This window comes from Spermophilus citellus, assembly GCF_964194105.1.
Source record: "Spermophilus citellus genome assembly, chromosome: 1".
In the NCBI taxonomy this organism is placed as follows: Eukaryota; Metazoa; Chordata; class Mammalia; order Rodentia; family Sciuridae; genus Spermophilus; species Spermophilus citellus.
Genome location: NC_138182.1, coordinates 226452663 through 226472496, shown reverse-complemented (window position 1 = coordinate 226472496; position 19834 = coordinate 226452663). Strand labels below are relative to the sequence as shown.

The 19834-nt window shown below is 36.2% G+C and overlaps 1 protein-coding gene across 1 annotated transcript in view; it reads left to right on the top strand.

Annotated features, from left to right (window-relative positions):
- The window catches only part of MRPS27 (mitochondrial ribosomal protein S27), a 97181-nt gene that overhangs the window by 21059 nt on the left and 56288 nt on the right, over positions 1 to 19834 (top strand). Inside the window, exons 3-4 of the mRNA XM_081310513.1 lie at positions 6720 to 6790; positions 10799 to 10857. Coding sequence (XP_081166639.1) covers positions 6720 to 6790; positions 10799 to 10857 — 130 coding nt within the window. The remainder of the gene's footprint in view (positions 1 to 6719; positions 6791 to 10798; positions 10858 to 19834) is intronic.

Here is a 19834-nt window from a genome sequence, read left to right as displayed (position 1 = left end):
AAACAAACAGAAGGAAATCTAAAAATCCGTATCCAAAGTGGTTCCTAGGTTGGTTTTCCATACTTCCTTCTGTTACTTCTATGCATGATATGTTATCTGTCCTTGTTTTTCTTTGAAATGTAGAATTAAAAACTCAGTTTCAGCTATAGTTTTCCAAGATCATTTCTTCTAAAAAGAACAGTAACAACCTGAATCTGTTTATTATATAAATTAGATAAGGTTCACTTATGGCCCAAAGCCCAGAAAGAGCTTAGTATTACTTGAATGAATAATAATAATTTACAATTATTTTCAAAAAGTGAAGAATTGAAACTATTTCCCACTCCAGCTACCAGCCTCCAATCCAGGATCCATCCATCTTTTCTTTGGTGACCTTCTTCACAGCAACTTTAACCTTGAGACCACCCTCTTTTAGAATAGACTTCTTTTCCAGGGTGTGTCTGCTACAGATTTTATGATCAACAAGGAGATTGTCATTTCCTTACTGAGAATTTTATGAGCTAGGAAACTCTGGTACTATGGTCCTCGCTTGGTTAAAATTACCTTCTCACAAAATCATTATCTGATAACCCACCTAATCTGTAAAAAAAAGAAAAAATACTGCTTTTTGCTTGTAAGACTGTTGTGTCTGGAATTATTATAGTTTTCCTAGTTTTCTTTGAGCTTGTTTATCTAGTCAATTTCTCATACATTTATTGTCAGCTTTTCTGTGTTCATGTGGCTTATGTAGCTAGATTTTGTGTTTTTATTTTAACCAATCTGATAATTACTATTTTATAACTAGAAGATTTAGTCTACTTATTGTTATTTCATGATTATTGATACATTTGAATTTATTTTCCTAATTAGTTTCATGTCTCTAATCTCTGGATTGATTAGCAGTGTTCTTGTTTTTTACATTTTTTTCCCTTCTACTGACATGGAAATTACACCCTTAATTTCTACTCTTCTGAAATTGTTGCCCATATCTTCTAACGTGCATATTGAATTTTAATTCTAATATTCATCGACTTTATTATCCTTTAGAATACTTTAAGTCAAGATACACATATGTGCACATACATACACATGCACACACACACAACCATTTTATTGAAACAGTTTCCCCCCAGATTTAGCCAACAGTATTTACTCACCATTCTTTCTTTTCCTAAAACATCTAAATGCTTAGTGTGTGTTCCTTGCTAATAAATTCTCAGTTTTTGTTTGTCAATTAATGTCTTTCTTTTGCCCTTTTTCTTGAGAGGGAGTTTTGCCAAATGTAGAAGTCTAAGTTGAGAGCTTATTCCCAGCATTTTGCTTACTTTCCTTTATTTTCTGTCTTCCAGTGTTCTTATTGAGAAAACACCTGTTGGTTTGTTGGGGTTTTTTTGTTTTGTTTTTTGTTCTTCCTTTGTAAGTTATGTTCTTTTTCATCTGGCCACTTTTTTGAGATATCCTCATTTTTTAGTCTTACAATAACATACCATGGTTTGGGTTTAATTTTAGTTATTTGACTTGAAGTGAATCTAAAAATGTGTATATTTTATTAGTCCTTAAAAAATTCTCAGCCATCATCATATATTACCTCTCCCCATTCCCTTAAATTTACTTCTTTTGGAAATTTAATTAGATGTATTTTAGACCTTCTTATTCTATTTTCTATATCTTATAACTCCTTTGATAGGTCTCATTTTTATCTAATATTCATTTATTTATTTAGGTACCAATGATTGAACCCACGGGTGCTTTACCACTGTACTACATTCCCAGCTCTTTTTGTTTGTTTTTTATTTTGTGACAGGGTCTCACTGAGTAACTGAGGCTGGCCTCAAAGCTGAGATCTTCCTGACTCAGCTGCCCAAGTCACTGGGTCTGTAGGTGTGTGCCACTGCGCTCAGCTCTATTTTATTCCTGAGCTACTTTTCAGTTCACTAATTGTCACCTCACCCATGCCTAACCTGCTCTTTAATTTATTCTTCAGTTCGTTTTTAGAACATGCTGATGTATTATTTACATAAAATGAACCATACATATTTACAGTTTAAAATTTAATACGTTTTGACATCTGTATGGGTATACAGGACCCAGAAATAATCACCACAATCCAGCTAATGGGCATATCTGTCTCCCTTCCAGTTCTCTTCCTACTGCTTTGTAATTCTTTCCTCCTTCCTCTTTGAGCCCTATACCTATATCCTTAGGTAACTACTGATAATGCTTTTTGTCCATGTTTAGAATAGAGTTTTATATAGTAAAATCAGCTCTTTAAACAAAACACTAAGCTTGTTATAATTTGGATTACATAAAAAGCATGAATTATATCCCCAAAGATGCTCGAGGGCTGCCTTGGTAGTTTAGAATCCTTAGGGGACAGTAATCCTTACTGTTTGCTTTGTAGGATACATTGTTTTCTAGTTTATCTTTTCACACAGGTGTAGCCCTACTTGGTCATGGCTTTACCTCAGGAGCTTCTCGTTTTACAGAATTCTTGGTTTTATTCCCCCTAAGTCATTAAAACCAAAGCTCTGTGTCATTATTATCCACAGATGTTCTCAGGAGAACTGCCACCATTATTAATCCCTCAGGCCCTCCAAGTTTGTGTTCCCTATTATCTTTGACTTCTGGCAAAATAATTACATGTACTTTATTGAAATTTCAGTCATGTATCTTTAAAAAACATTTTTTAATATTTTATTTGTTTTGTTTTATGGCGGGAGGAAATTTTAAAATAATGTATAGTCCATCTTATTTCAGAAGTTGAATTCCTGTGTGATATCTTCTTCAGCTTAGGAACAACATCCAAGACAAAAGAAAATAGTCTTGACTGGCTGCATCACTGTTTTAGGGGGCTATTCATTAAAAAATTGGATGGCCCTATTTTACCTCAAACCTATAGAATTAGAATCTTCCTTTGGGTGTGAGGCCCAGCAACCTGAAGGTTTAAAGCCCCTCATGCAGTTTATATCCTCCACCAGGTTTGTGTGCCATTACACTTCAATATTTGTAATAGTACAGAGTCTTCAATAAAATCTTCTACACCCTCAGATCATCAGTGATATTGATGTCTTCAACTAGAGAGACAACTTATACTTGCCTACAGTTCAACATTTCCACAGGTTTGTTAAATGTAGAATTTAAATTTCAGATCCATTTTCCCATGTAGTCTTTGTTGTCCAAAACCATTAGCTGCAGTGTGTATTCCTGAGGAGCTGAATAACAAGCAAAAAAACATCCTCTTTGGCACACCCCCACGAACAGAACCTGCGCATCTGCTGGCCCCTCGCTGAAACATGAAGTGTGACTTTGACTGTGGAAGCCCACGGTCCAGAAGCCTGTGGCGGTGGCCCTCTGCAAGCTGCAGCTGTCCCCGCTTTCCTGGCCCTCCCCGCTCTGTGCAGTTTTCTGCCTCATTCATCACACCAACACTATAATGTGAGGTGATTGTTCACATAGTATATTTAGCATCAGACCTTTCTCTGACTTGCAGTATGCTAATGTTATTCATCAGATGCCAGCTCTGCAGCTGTTGCCTTTTTTGAGGGCCTGTCCAATTGCACTTGTCTGAAGCTGCCTGGGTGTGAAGGCCTTAGGTGGAATCTTACACTAAGAGGTCATCAATGAAGTTGCCTTGATCCAGTGTTTGTTAGGCACAGGGCACTGTGTGAAAGAGGCCTGTGGGCCATTTTAATTAAGCCAGTGGCTCCTGATCCTGCTTTTTGAATTCAACAAGTAAACAGAGGTGATTCCTTATGTTGCCTGTCATCGCAGCAGCACAAGAGCTTTGACTAGAAAGTGATCATAAAGATCTGGCATCATGAGAGAGCTGTTTGACATCTAGTCCATGAGCAAGTAGATTTAACAATATTAATTTGCCTTGGTGTGAAGGGTTTTTAAGGATTTATTTGTTATTTTTATATTTTCTTTAATCACCTGGCTTCAAGTCCTTTAAGATAGTCATAAGAACATCTATTTAGTTTTACATCATATTGGGTTTTCGGGATTTTACAAAATTGTTTTCAGACTGAATGCAGAGGTGCTTGCCTATAATCCAGCAACTCCAGAGAGTGAGACAGAGAATTGCAGTTTTAAAGTCTGAGCAACTTCACGAGACCCAGTCTCAAAATAACATATTAAAAAGGTCTGTGCCATACAAACAAAGATGTTGTGTCCGCTGAAAACTAAAAATATTAAAATTCTCTCTCTCTCTCTCTCTCTCTTTCTAAAAAAAAATAAAAATAAATAAAGCAAATCTTTTGGGGCTGGGGATGTGGCTCAAGCGGTAGCATGCTCGCCTGGCATGCGTGCGGCCTGGGTTCGATCCTCAGCACCACATACAAACAAAGATGTTGTGTCCGCCGAAAACTAAAAAATAAATATTAAAAAAGTTCTTTCTCTCACTCTCTAAAAAAAAAAAAAAAAAAAAAAAAAAAAAGGTCTGTGCATGTAGCTCAGTGGCAGAGTACTTGCCTCACATGACCAAAGTCTTGCATTCAATCCCCAGTACCACCCACAAAATAATTATTTTTCCTTTCATCACTACTTAGTCATTATGATCCCTACCCCAGGGAAAGAAGAGAAAATGGCTAAATACACAGAAAGAGATCAATAACAAATACCTGTTTATTGATTAACTCTGAATGTCTCCTTATTACTTGATGGTAATTTTACCCAGCAGGGAGTAAAAATGTGTTAGAAATCTAGTGACTTATTTTTCTCTCCTTGTGTTCCTTTTATTTTTCTTCAAAGGTTTACTAAGTGCCTTTCATGGAACTGTTTTGAGGATTGAGAATATATCAGTGAATTCAATCTTGCCTTTGTGGATTTTACTTTTTAGTTTAAGACGAAAAACAAAATAATAGGCCAAATTATGTAGGTATTTATGGTTCCTAGAAAATATTTTGAATTTTATTCTAAGTATAATAAAAAGTTATTGGCTGGTTGGGAAAAGACAATGACAGAATCTGATTTGTCTTTCAAAAGCCTTGCTCAGGGCTAGGGTTGTGGTGCAGTGGTAGAGTGCTTGCCTGGCATGTGTAAGGCACTGGATTCCATTCTTAGCACCACATAGAAATAAATAAATTAAATGAAGGTTCATCGACAACTAAATACATTTTAAATAAATAAATAAAAGCCTCACAGCCTACCAGGTAAAGATTAGATTGTAAGGGTGAGGCGATTATTAAGACAAGATCAGTAAGTGACAGATATTAGTGGCTTAGCATGGTAGTAAATGAGATACAGGTTGGAACCTGTAGGAGTTGCTGACAATGAGTTGTAGGTTGTGAAAAATGGGGTCAAGGATGATCCTCACTTTTTGACCTGAGTAAGCCAGCCTGTGTTTTCCTACCCCATTTATTGAGATGGGAAAAGCAGGTTTAGAGTGGAAGGTTGAAGAATTAAGAGGGCATGTAATGTTTGGAAGACCTATTAGATATCAAGATGGAGATACTCACTTATTCAGTTGGAATTCTAGTCAAAAGTCAGGGTAGGTATGTGTGTGGAGCCTACAGTCTGTAAATGAGGAGAAAAGTCAGGAGAAAATGAGATCACCTAGCAGCTGAGCATAAATGGTGAAGGGAAGTGTGCTGTGCTACTTTGGCTTGAGACACTCCAACATTTAGATCACAGGAAGAGGAGGAGAGCCTGCAGAGGAACCCAAAGAGGGAAAGGGAAAAAAATTTCTTGAAGGATAGAATGGTCAACTGTTGATAGGGATAAATAGGTAAAGTAAGATGAGAATGGAGAATTAGCCACTGAATTGAATAAGGTGGAGGTGGTCATTGGTGTTGGTGGAGGGGTAGAACCCCAAATTTGATTAGAGTGAGTTGAAGAGTGGGAACTAAGGAAGTAGTGACAGTTGGATCAAAAATGTCTCCTTGAAGGAGTCTTGCTGTTAAGGGGAGCAGAGATAAGGAGAAGGAGCTGTGGAAGTTAATGAGAAGGGAGGGTCTTCTGTTGTTTTTAATGCCATCCATGCTTTGTAACAATAGAAGGCAAAGTATATGGGCACAAATGTGAGTAGCCTGGCAGATTTGACACTAGGAAATGGAAGTTCTTTTATGATTGCTTATTTTCTTGGTGAAATTAGATAAAATTATGAGCTGAAAGTGAGAGTGGTAGGAGAAAGGGAAATGCTTAGCATTTCAGATATTGTTAGAATGATATAAAAGTGTAATCTCAGAAATACCAAGTATTCCTATGAATGTTCTGCTAAAAAGAACCAAAATAGGAATAGTTCAAGCCAAAATCACTAAGCATAGTCAAGGAGCTTCCTGATTTGTTCAGGAAATGCATAAAGGGCCCTTGATAAATCTTAATTTTTAATTTTTTGGAATAACTAATATATTGTTCAAAGTACAAAGGGAATATATGGGTAAGCAACAAAGATTTCCTTCCCTGCTTGTCCTCCCATCTAATTTCTTTTCCTGGAGTGTGTTTAAAATAACCCTTGTATCTATGTCCAAAGATATTTTATTGATCCATTTTTTAAAGGTTAAATATGTGCTAAGAATTTTTTATATCCTTACTGAAATGAAATAAACATTTTAAATTACTAATATGCATTTATCCTCTTTAATTTGTATAAAAATCATTTCTAAAAAAGAGCAAGAAGAAGCATCTGTTTTAATACTAACTTCACAATGTTGGCAGCCATCTGGCAGAAGTCTTATTTGTTAGATTTTTCTTAAGAAACGTGTGTGTTTAACAAGGTTCTTTTTCCATCTTTGTCTTCACAGCTGATCTCGCATCTTTAATGGACCAAACATATGAGAGAAAGTTGCCTGTTAGTTCTTTAACAATCTCACGGGTAAGAACATTTAAACTCTTTTTCCTCCCTAAAGAAAAAAGAAGGAAGAATGTAAGAAATATTCTTTATGGTAGATAAGGCTGTGTGAAGAAAGAATATGCCTCATAGTTTCACACTTTTTCAGTAGTGTGGTGTGTTTTTATAGACTTAATAGATATTTTATGGTATAATAGCAATTTTGTTTGGGGCTGAAATAAAAGCTAACAAATTTTCTAGTTGCCAGTGTTAGTAATCACTATTTTGTATCTTATTTATTTTAATTTTCTAAAGGTACAATATTCAGCTGTCTGATACCATGATTTTTTTAAGTCAATATGCTTTTCAAAATAATACTATGCACTTGTTGGTATTGGAAGTATTTCTGGTAGCTGAGAAAGTCTTTAGAAGAATAAATACTAGCCAGGTGCAGTGGTGCACACCTGTAATTTCAGTGGCTTGAAAGGCTGAGGCAAAAGGATTGCAAGTTTAAAGCCAGCCTCAGCCTTAGTGAGGCCTTGGGCAACTCAGCAAGACTCTGTCTGTAAATAAAATACAAACTATAAATAAATATAAAAAATATAAAATATAAATTAAAAAGACTAGGGGTATGGCTCAGTGGTTAAGTGCCCCTGTGTTCAGTCCCTAGTACCAATGTTAAACTGCTACAAGGCAGTGGATAATAGAATAATACTGGCTAGGAATCAGAAATAGTAATTGAAATTAATAGTGACCATTACTGAGCACCTTCTATGCCAGTTATTTATTAGTTTCTTTTTTTTCTTCCACATTTTTAATTGGTGCATTATAGTTGTATGTGATGGTGAAATTTGTTATTACATATTTATACATACACACAGATAACGATATAATTTGGCCAATTTCCCTAGTATTTCCCTTTCCCTCCCTTCTTCCCTCCCCCTCGCCCTTTTCCTCTACTCTACTCATCTCCCTTCAATTTTCATGATATTCTCCCCATCCGTATCTTTATTTTCCTTTCTCCTCTCTAACTTCCACCTGTGAGAGAAAACATATGACCCTTGACCTTCTGAGTTTGGCTTATTTTGCTCAATATAATGTTTTTAAGTTCCATCCATTTTCCTGCACATGACATAATTTCATTTTTATTTATGATTGAATAAAAATCCATTGTGTATATATGCCACATTTTCTTTATCCATTCATCCATTGATGGACACCTAGGCTGATTTCATAGTTTGGCTATTGTAAATTGTGCTGCTATAAACATGGGTATATATGTATCACTATAATATAATGACCTTAATTCTTCAGGATAAGTACCAAAAAGTGGTATAGCTGGGTCATGTGGTGGTTCCATTCTGGTTTTTTTCTTTCTTTTTCTCTTTCTTTCTTTCTTTTCTTTTTTTTTTTTTTTTTTTTTGTTCTTCTTAGACATACATGACAATAGGATGTATTTGACATATTTTACATACATGGAGTATAACTTATTCTAATTAGGATCCCATTCTTGTGTTTGGGCATGATGTGGAGTTACACTGGTGATGTATTCATATCTGAACATAGGAAAGTTATGTCTGATTCATTCTATTGCCTTTCTTATTTCCATCCCGCTCCCTTCCCTTCATTAATTCCCCTTTGTTTAATCCAGTGAACTTCTATTCTTCCCTCCCCCCACCTCATATATCGGAGAGATATATTCTTCCTTTAGCATGACAGTCTCCAGTTTCAACCATTTACCAGCAAATGCCAGGATTTTATTCTTCTCACTGGCTGAGTAATATTTCATTGTGTATATATACACCACATTTTCTTTATCCATTTATCTGTAGATTGGTCCCATAGCTTAGCTATTATGAATTGAGTAGCTATAAAATTGATGTGCTATGTCACTGCAGTTTGCTGATTTTAAGTCCTTTGGGTATATGATAAGAAGTGGCATAACTGGTTCAAATGATGGTTCCATCCCAAGTTTTCTGAGGATCCATTCCTGGTCTTTTGAGGAATCTCCATAGTTGCTAATTTATAATTCCACCAACAGTGTAAATGTGTTCCTTTTCTCCACATTCTCTTCAGCATGCATCATTGTTTGTTTGTTTGTTCTTTGGTAGGAGGGATTGAACTCAGGGGCGCTTCACCACTGAACTTAGTCTCCAGCCCTTTATTTATTTATTTATTTTTTTAATTTTGAGACAGGGTCTTGTTGAGTTACTGAGGCTGGCTTTGAACTCAAAGTCCTCCTGCCTCAGCCTTCTGAGTCACTGGATTACAGTTGTGTGCCACTGCTCCCTGCTATTTGTATTCTTGATGGCTGCCATTCTCACTGGAATAAGATGAAAATCTCAGTGTAGTTTTGGTTTGCATTTCCCTAATTGATAATGATGTTGAACATTTCTTCATACATTTATTAGCCATTTGTATTTCTTTATTTGTTTCCTTTGCTGTGCAGAAGCTTTTTAAATTTTTTGATACCATCTCATTTATTAACTCTTGGCTTTATTTCCTGAACTTTAGGGGTCCTTAAAAGGAAGTCTTGTATTAGTTTCTTAAAATACATTTTTTTTTGTTAATTCTTGCAGCATTATGTTTACTTAAGATAGAGTGGTTTAATAACCTTTTCAAGTTCACATAGCTTATAGTGAAAAGTTGAGATTCAAACCCAGCTACCTGTGATATCAAAGTTTTTCTTTGTTGCTTTTCTCAAATACATCTGGTCTTATCTAGATCACACATTCACTTTGTAATATTGGGCAATGGGGTTCCTCTCAATATTGTTTCCAGTATGAGGATAGTAGGATCTTCCTTGGAGGGATCCTATGATGCAAAAATGAGATCTTGTGAAAGCTTTCAATTCAGCTGGTCATAATTTAAAATTTTTGGACTTATAATTGACATTTTAGAGGAGAACTGAAAGATTATTGGTTCATTCCTGATGTGATGTATAAAACTTTTGTGGACTGTTATACCTGGTATTAGTTTAGATAACACTTTAAGATTTAGAGAATTTCACATACATTTTCTCATTGGAGCTTCATACTCTTTAGGGCCAGAGCTTTTATCCTATTTTTACAGATGGAGCAACTAAGCCCCAGAGGGGCTGTGCCATCTGTTTATGCCACACAGAAAGCTACCAGAGAGCTGATTTTCAGGCTCAGGGCCTGTGTTTGTACCACTTTTCATCTGTACCTTAATGGATTTCTAAATCATATCCACAAGTCTCATTTATTTTTAGAAAGTCTCCCCACTTTTACTCTTCTTCTTCATGAAGTTTTAATTATATTCACAACATGCCTCTGATTTTCTAAAATGGAATCCATCTTTGCAATAATTTTTTTCTATTTGTTTATTTGTATTATAGTTAAGGAGCATACTCAAACATTTTATGGTTTGAAGAAAGACTTTGTTAGAGGAATCATAAGTTTACTAGCATATAGCAGAATTTGAATCAGAGTAAAAAGAATGTTCAGAAAATAAGTTCTCTAAGATTTTTATGTTCTGGGCAATATTGTTTTCAGCCATTAGTGTCTTCGTTCTTTTAGCCAAATGTTCCCTTTATTGGGAACTTAGGACATAGAGATAAGATCAGGATTTGAAGATAAAAGGTGATGACTACTTATGGGGATAGTGGAACAAGCTCTCTCCTTGTTCTGAACAAGTTCAGCTTTGACTTTCAATCAGTTATTTTTTTAAATTTTTAACGAATTTTAAACAATATTTTTAATTGTAGATGGACATGATACTTTTATTTTATTTATTTTTATGTGGTGCAGAAGATTGAACCCAGTGCCTCACACGGGCTAGTCAAGCACTTTACCACTGAGCTACAACCCCAGCTTTCAATCAGTTTTTCTCACCAAGGTTGTTCTATACATAGAAAATTAGAAGCTAATATATATTGTCTATATTGGCATAAAAGGATTTCAAGGATGGAGCCCTGCCAAATGAGCATTGTTTCAGTAAAACAGATGTCCTATCCTTTTTAAGGTCAATGTGAAGTAGATCGAATATATGTCATAATTTGTATTCAGCCAAGGATTTCTTTTTCTCTTTTAGTTTGTGGACAACATTTCATCTCGAGAAGAGATAGATCATGCAGAATATTACCTTTACAAGTAAGTTTTCCATTTCATTTTGCTGTGTGTTCTCATGCCCTCTGCCACTGAACTACTCCTAATCCCTATACCCCCTTTTAACAAAAAAAGATGATATGTTTCATATATAATATTTGACCTCTTGATATTTAGGTGTATGTTTTAGAGACCTTATCAGTAAATAGAAAGCTTTCTCTCTTTTTCTTTTTTCATTTGCATCTGTATTATAGTCATATTTGAAAATATAAAAGATTGAATCCAGGGGCATTTTATCACTGAGCTACATTCCAAGCCCTTTTTATTTTATGTTTTGAGGCAATCTCGCTAAGTTGCTGAGGATCTCACTAAGTTATTGATGCTAGCCTCAAACTTGTAGTCCTTCTGCCTTAACTCCCTAGTCACTAGGATCACATATATTATTTAAACTAGTTTCATATAAAAAAAGAGATTATTCTCTTTTTGTAGTGCTGAAATTAATAACCTCACACACATATAATATTGCACATAATTCTCATGAGCAAATTCATTTATAATTTCAGTAGCTATTACCAAATTGCATTTCACTGAGGTTTTACCAGTTTACAGTCCTACCAGCAATGTATGAGAGAGGTCTATATTTATACCTTGGCCAACAGAGTAGTATTTTCACACTTGGTTTTTGGCCAATCTCCTTGGTGAAATTTTTTATTTATATGAACAGGTTGACTATTTCTTATCTGAAATGCTTGTGGACTAAAAGTATTTCAAATTTGAGTTTTTCAGATTTCAAAATATATGCATAGACTCTACTGGCTGAGCAATCTCTAATTTGAATATCCAAATCTAAAGTGCTCCAAAACCATTTTCAGATTTCAGGTTTTCGAATTAGAAATATTCAACCTGTATATATCATCTCTCCTTTTTTTTTTTTAACAGATTAATATATACTCTGTATAGCTATTGGTCACCTATTTTTAATTAACTGTATATGCTTAGATATTTCCTACATTGCTCCCACCTGTCAAAATGATACCTTACAACTAAATTTTTATTGTGATTCCTATTTTAAAATCTAATTTATTATTTGTTTCAATTCTTAGATTCCAAAAATAGACTCAGATTGAAATTTAAAATGTTTCCAGTAAGCTTCTCATTAGTTTTCTTTTTTTTCCCCCTGGTTTTTTGGTTTTGGGTTTTTTTTTTTTTTTTTTTTTTGTACTGGGGATTGAACTCGGCCACTGAGCTACATCCCCAGCCCTATTTTGTATTTTATTTGGAGACAGGGTCTTGCTGAGTTGCTTAGTGCCTCACTTTGACTGAGGCTGGCTTTGGACTTGTGATCCTTCTGAGCTGCTGGGATTACAGGTGTTCACCCCTGTGCCCAGCTCCCTTTTGTTTTGTTTTGTTTTGATTAAAAGAATTTTGTTATTTGTATCTAGGTATATTTTTTAAAGTTTACTGTTTTAGTGAAAATTTATTCAATTTTCTTTTTTCAGTTTTGCTAAATAATCATGAGACTTCTTTTTCTAAAAAATATTTAAATTTTAATTGTAGTTGGACACAATACCTTTATTTTATTTATTTATTTTTATGTGATACTGAGGAGTGAACCCCAGGGCCTTGCACGTGTTAGGTGAGTGCTCTACCACTGAGCCACAATCCCAGCCCCTTCTTTTTTATTTATGAGTTGATATTTTATGTTTAAATCAAGTGTCCTAGATTCTACAAATTAAGAAACATTTATTTTAAATCTAAGATTACCTTTAGCTATGTCCTAAGTTTAAATTTTAAGTCCTAACATCATAATTGCAAGTGCTCCCATATCCTTCATTAAGTTAAACATACATGAAGCCAGGCCCAGTGCATAGAGGTGAAATACCTGCAGCTCAGGAGATTGAGGCAGGAGGATTTCAACTTCAAACCCAGCCTCAGCAACTTATCATGATCCTAAGCAATTTAGTGAGACCTTGCCTCAAAAAAAGATTAAAAGAAAGGGTAGAGGATGTGGCTCAGTGTTTAAGCAATACTGGGCTTAATCCCTGGTAAACCCCCCCCCCAATAAATAAATAAATAAATATATGGATCCCTTGATGTGAGTGAGCCCTGCCTCCTTTAGTGGCTCTTTGGGACTGTAGTGCTGTATTGTAGTTACTTTTATCCATGGTGAAGGGAATATTTGGACTGCCATTTGTGCAGTTCTCATTCTTTTGCTTTGTTTGCCACACAATGCAGAAAATGGTTTCAGTTTCTTAATAGAATTATTAGAATTCTGTCCTATGAGACATAGTGCCATAGTCTTGGAAGAAATATTTTTCAAATTTACAGGTACTTCTGTAACATGTAATTGATTTCAATAATTCAGCATTTATCGTATATTTATTGAGCACCTATTTTGTACCCAGCTCTGTTCAAGTTTCTGAGCATATGGTGATGAATAAGTTAGACCCTACCCGTCTTCATATACTACAGTATATCCCCAAGACTTTTCAGGATTAACTCTTCACATGATGTCCAGTTTTGTGTGACTCATAATATTACTGAAAGATTTATAAAATCACTATTTCTTGTTTCCATATAGTTCATATAGTGGGCTCTTATCTATCATAAATCTGAGCCATTATTTTATATAACATCCCATCTGTTGCTTAATCAGAAATAACATTCTAGCTGTGACATTACTTTTTTTAAAAAAAAAGTTCTGTTCCCCTCCCTTTCATTACCAAGAAAATTCACTCTGTTTTTCCTACTCCCTTTTTTAAAGAAGTAAATGTTTTTATGGCTTCATGTGTACTGTTGTGTTTGTATGAGAATAGGTAAAACTCTACAAAGTTGTGTGTAATGGAGGTTGGCTAGGTTTACTCACTAACTAAATACCTTACTCCTGCTTCCCAGCCTTAGAGAATGTATACAACATACTTATGTCTCAGAAAAATTAAAAGTTATAAATTACATAACTTTCTTCTCTCGTTAAAGTCAGGGGTGTTGATTCTGAAGACACCAGGGACCAATTGTTCTGTAGTACTTTCACCAATTAGGTCTCCAGTGTTTGTGATGCCTAACAGGCCTATATAGTATAACTTTAGACATCTCAGGTAAACTTAAAACCATGGGTCTAGAGTAAGGAAATAGAGAGCAACTTCTGATCCTAGACAACTCAAGGGCTTCTTGCTGGCCTACCTTTAGAATTTCTCATTTTCCAGGCAGTACCGTCATTTACAGTAAATGTAGCAGGACCTTTGCATTGGCTCAGCTTCTCTACAGCAGCCTGTAGACACGGGCTCTTCTCACAGAGTATAACTGCCACATCTTCTCATCTTCTAATGGTCAAATCTCCCCAAGTATTATGGAGAGTATTAGACCCAAAGAAGTTGAAAATCTTGACTGATCAGTGGAGAGCTGATTGAACTTCTGCGGTTATATCAGGTGCATGAGTGCATTAGCCAGCTTTTTGTTGCTGCAACCAAAATACCTAATAAGAACAACTTAGAGGAGGGAAAGTTTATTTTGGCTCACAGTTTCAGAGGTCTCAATCCATGGTTGACTGACTCCATTGCTCTGGGGCCAAGGTGAGACAGAACATCATGGCAGAAGGGGATGGTGGAGGAAAGCTGCTTAGATCATGGTAGCCAGGAAGCAGAGCGGGGGGTCGGGAGGGGGGGGGGTCAGGGGCATGATAGAATCCCTTAGGGCATGCCCCCTGTGGCCTCCTTCAACTAACTACAATCCACCTGCCTATAGTTAACCACCCAGTATTCCAAATTTTAATCCATCAAATGAATTAATCCACTGAATAGGTTACAGTTCTCATCATTGCCTAAAAGCCTCACCTCTGAGCCTTTTGCAATGGGGATTGTACTTTCAAAACATGAACTTTGAAGTGGACATTTCTAGATCGAAATCATAACAGCAAGTGAGCAGTTCGAAGTTGCAGTAGTTCATGGTGCTGCTGGTACATGCCGCCTATCCCAGAAAGAATTTGCATGTTTGAGTCTCCAGAAGTACACAATTTTGAAAGTTCAGGGACTTGAACATTAAAGAGCACCAGGGATTTTAAAGGAGGGATAGAAAGGCTACTTTGGAAACAGCAAGAGAGAAAACAAACATCCAGACACTCTAGTGGGGTGTGCCCTATTCTCTAGGGGCCAGCAACCCTATGATCAGCGAATACCCTGCTGTTTGTGAACAGAAAATGACAACACCAAGGGAAGGGAGATGAAGCTCTAAACCAACAGTAACGTGAATTAAAGATAATTGAGGCAATTAATGCAGGAAACTACGTAAGTTGACCAAAAAAGGAAAAAAAACAGTTGCTAATACACTACACATCAAAAAGGAAAAGAAACCAAGATCCAAACACTGAAAAGGTTCAAGTGAAGTAAAGTAAAATATGAACGCCAAGAAAACAAGGCAGGCTAAGAATGGTTTAGATTGGGTTGTAACAAATACAGAAGTGTTAATTAAAATAAGACAATAAAATTGAACAAAATAAATAAGACAAAATAGAAAGCGCTTGAGCCAGATACTTATACAATATGGATGGTTTAGGCTGGGAGGTTGGAGGAAGGCAAGGAGCTACTCTTGCCTAGGTATTCTTAGCAGGCTAAATGAGGCCTGGAGGGAGGTTCAGCCAGGCCATGCTGCCGCATGCCCTTTGCTTCTGCCAGAGAAACTGTGCCTCCAGCTGTTTTATGTTTTGGGATCTAAGGAGAAAATTTAGAGAGGTCTGCATACTTGGATAAGAATAAAATTGTATATTCGTTTTCACAAACCTCTCGGTAATATTTAGCATTCCCTTCAGTTATGAATATATATAACAGATCACTGTACTATTGGCAGCATCTGTACCTTTCTCACCAATAAAAATCGTTTTTTTTTTTTCATTTCGCTTATTATATTTGTTGCATATATCTTAAACCATGCTCATCGCAGCTTCAAAATTATGTAAGTAATTAAACCTGCTGCTGGCTAGTGTTTCATGCATTAATGAAGCAGCACATATGTTACCTTATCTTGAGAATTTCTCAATATCTTGATGATTGTACCTCGATATAATTGGGTTCAGTTGTGAGAAGCCAATTCTGAGAATGGATCCTTAGGCTTCCCAGATTGCCAGAGGGTTTTAGACACACAAAAATGTCAAGGATCTTACTGGGAGCTCCTATTTGAAAACAGGTTCCTTTGCCTATTCCTACTTCTTTCCCTGGGCCTTTTAAGGTATTGTAGGTCTTTGTTTTCATACAAAGATTTTTTTGTATATTTCCATCTGGACCTTATAGAGAAAGACGAGCATGTGACTGAGAAGTGTTCTATCTTCCAAAGGAAAATTTAGATACAGCCAGTCACCTGAGTCTCCCCAAAAGAGGGGGAAGAAGGTGTGGGGTGGGAGAAGAAGGCCCAGAGACACTGTCTTCAGGAGATCAGGGCTGGGCTAGGCAGGGGCAAAAACGGGTCTGCTTTATTGCAGTGTGGAGGTGATGTAAGAAGCCAGGCTGCTTCCCAGCAGCAAAAGCAGCAGTAGAGAAGGTTCTGGGTCATGAGAAAGCTAAGATGACAGGTCACTGACAGAACTGACTGGTCATCTGATTGGTGGGATATAAGAAGTTGATTGCATTTGTTTTATTTAATAAGAGATTTGTTTAAAAATGTTTTATGTTGATTTTAAAAACAGTCAAGTAAAACATTTTCTTTCTAGGTGAAGGATTTTTATTTTCTACCCACTTGCCTTCTCATTGGCATCTGAAAGAAAATAGGGCTTCCTACCTTTGCTTTACTGTAATTTACAGCCTTCTTAAGAATTAGATCAGCATCTTTATTTACCAAGGCAAACCTTTCTCACCAATAAAAATCATTTTTTAATATCGCTTATTACATTTGTTTCACATATCTTGGATTGCACATATCTGAGACATATAGATTGCATATGCCATCTGTAGAGGCTGTGAATGTCAGTCAGCCACTGCCTGCCCTGAGCAAAGAAGGGGACCATGTACAATTAGTGGGGCAATTCTGTAAAAACATTGCAGTGTTTTCTTGGTGCAAGGTTTTATCATGAAGGAACCTAGGTGGAGCTATAATTTCTTTAAAGAAAACCGAGGCAGAAGGGATTCCAGAGAGACCTTAACATAAAGTGTGGAGCAAGAAGAAATCAGAATTACAGGATAAAAGAAATCCCTTGTATTTCTTGTAGTCTGTGTGGTATTGTTGTTTGTTCCTCGAGAACCATAGTCTTAGCTTTTTCTCCTTTGGGTGCCTATCTATGTGGGAGTCAATGTTATTTTACAGTGAGCTTATATGTAGAATTTCATATAATGGGAACTTCCTTTTACCATTTTGTGGAGAACATCTTTTATGGGCCATTAGTTTGTAGTTCTGAGCTCAGCTTCATCCCTGTACCTTGTCTACATAGTGACAAGTGAGCGGGAGGCAGGCTCTGGCCTCCATTTTCAGAAGGTAAAACTGCATGTCATTGGGAATATTGTGCCATCAGTAAAAGCCATTATTTGTATGGTTATAACAAACTGTAACAATTCCTATATTAGGATTTGATTACCACGCTAATGGAATGCAAACTCAAGCCATAAAAATTCCTCCTTTACATTTGCTATCCTCTTCACTGAGAATGTTTGCAAATTGCCTTTTTAAAGGTTTATTTAGGCTTTTGAATCATTTGGGGACAATGGTAGTTTACGGATGCATGAAATTAAACTTGTTCCTGTTACTATTAGAGCATCAGTAATCAGATCTGATCATTTAATCTGCAACATAATGGTCATTCCTGAAAGATAAGTGATAGAAATTTCCGATGTATATAACATTCTCTCTTTATTGAGAACTTAATACTCTTTGAAGTAGCCTTTTGTTTTTCAGCAAAGATGTGGAGATTGTTGATTTACTTGTCATACAATAAGAAAAGATTGTTGCAGCGCTCCAGGGGAAGCTGTGCTTTTCTCAGAGTGCAGTTCCCTATGTTGTCACGGAGAGTGGCATGCCACCCAGTAATGAGAGGAAGTCTCAGTTGCGTGGCAGGCTGTGTGCTGCCAACACATTCATCCACACTGTACTTTGGCCTCAAGCATCTTTCATCAGTTGCTTAGCTGACCTGGCAGATACCAGGCGTCCCTGGTTGGAGACGGATGGCAGGTCAGGAACAGCTGGGGTGAGGCAGATGGCAGCCTGCGTGTCTCCAGGTCCTGGGTTGGCAGCCAGCCTGCAAAGGAAGGATCAAAATAGCTTCATTTTTCAATAAGCAAAAATACCCTGATGGTTCCTTGGAAGGCAAGGGTACCACCCCAGGCCTGTGTTCTAAGAATCTATTTCTGCCTGTAAGAGAGAAGAAGGTGGGAGTTCATTAAGAAGGAACGTGTACAAGTTTGTACAGTACTAATTTTCCTTTGAGGGCACAGAGATTGTGCTTTACAGTATTAAAAGACAACATTAAAATTTTCTATTAGAATATATCCAGGTCTCATTTTGCTTAAGCATTTTGTTTAAGAAAAGAGTAGAAGCCTAAAGGAAGAAAAACAATCCTTTTTTATAAGTGCTTTGGTTAGTTCTTGTTTGCTGATCCTTACCACAGCCTGGGAGATAGAAAGTTATTGTTAATGGCTCTGATTAGACAACAGCAGATTGTCAGGGGCATAGCTCATGCATTGCCAAAAACCCAGGGGAGTTGGTAGAAAAATGAGAACCCTCTGCCTCTACTACTTCAGACCCTGTACTTGTCATTTATTTCAGTCTGGAGTCTGCTTATAGGAGGGGTGTAGGGGTGAACCTTCAAGTGGTTTTCCTAGCTCTGGTTCAGACATACCCACTGATTTTTCCAGAGTGATTACTCCTTTTTTATTTTTCTGGTGTGACACCTAGGTACCTCTGGAGTCTTCTGTATTAACAGTCCGTAGTAGTCCATGCTGCTGAGAACACCCATGTTTACATCTTTGTATAGATGTATGCTTTTGTTTCTGTGGGATAAATATGTAGGAGTGGAATGGTTGGAGCATATGGTAGATATGTTTAACTTTTAAATAATCTACTGAATTGTTTTCCAAAATGGTTTCAATTTTCAATCCCAGAAGCAGTTCCAGTTTCTCAACATTTTTGCCAATATATTTAGCCATATCAGTGTGTATTTATTTGTATCTCATTTTGGTTTTAATTTGTATTTGTCTAATGACTAATGCTATCTCCTTTGGCAGAGTATTCAAATCTTTTGCCCATTTTTTAGATTAAGATGCTTGTTTCTTGTTATTGAGTTTGGGGAATTCTTTTTCTCATGGTCTCGTTTTCATTCACTGAGCAGTGTTTTTCAAAGAGTGGTTTTTATTTTTGGTGGAAGTCCAACTCATCATTTTTTCATTTTATGGATTGTGCATTTGGTATTATCTAAGAACTTTTCACAAACCAACACCACAGATAATTTTCTTCTATATTTTTTTAGAAGTTTTGTAGTTTTACATTGTGTAGTAAAATCTATGATCCATTATGAGTTATTTTTTTGTGTATGGTTTGAGGTAAGGATCAAAATTAATTTTTTGGCATAAGGATGCCTAATTGTGTCAAGGCCATTTATTAAGACTTTTTAAATTGCCTTTGTACCTTGTTGGTAATCACTTGTTCATATATGACAGAGTCTGTTTCTGGACTCTTTTGTTCCGTTGATGTCTATTCTGTTCTGATGCAAATACAACATGTCTTAATGGCCATAATTTTTAAATTTCTTAAAATCAAGCAGTGTAAGTCCTCCAGCTTGGCTCTTTTTCAAGTTGTTTTGGGTAATTTAGGTCCTTTCCATTCCTTTTGTATACAAGTGTATGTGTACATATGTACACATGCATACTTATATATATACACACACATGCATTGTTAAATGTAGAGATGGCAGAAACTATATCAATTCAAGAAATATGTATCAAATGTCTTATATGTTTTGAATTAAGAATGGACAAAAAGGAAGATTATAGGGAATATGAAAGGAGAGATTGATTTTGAGAATCACTAGGCATTCTTTTTCTGTGGAAAGCAA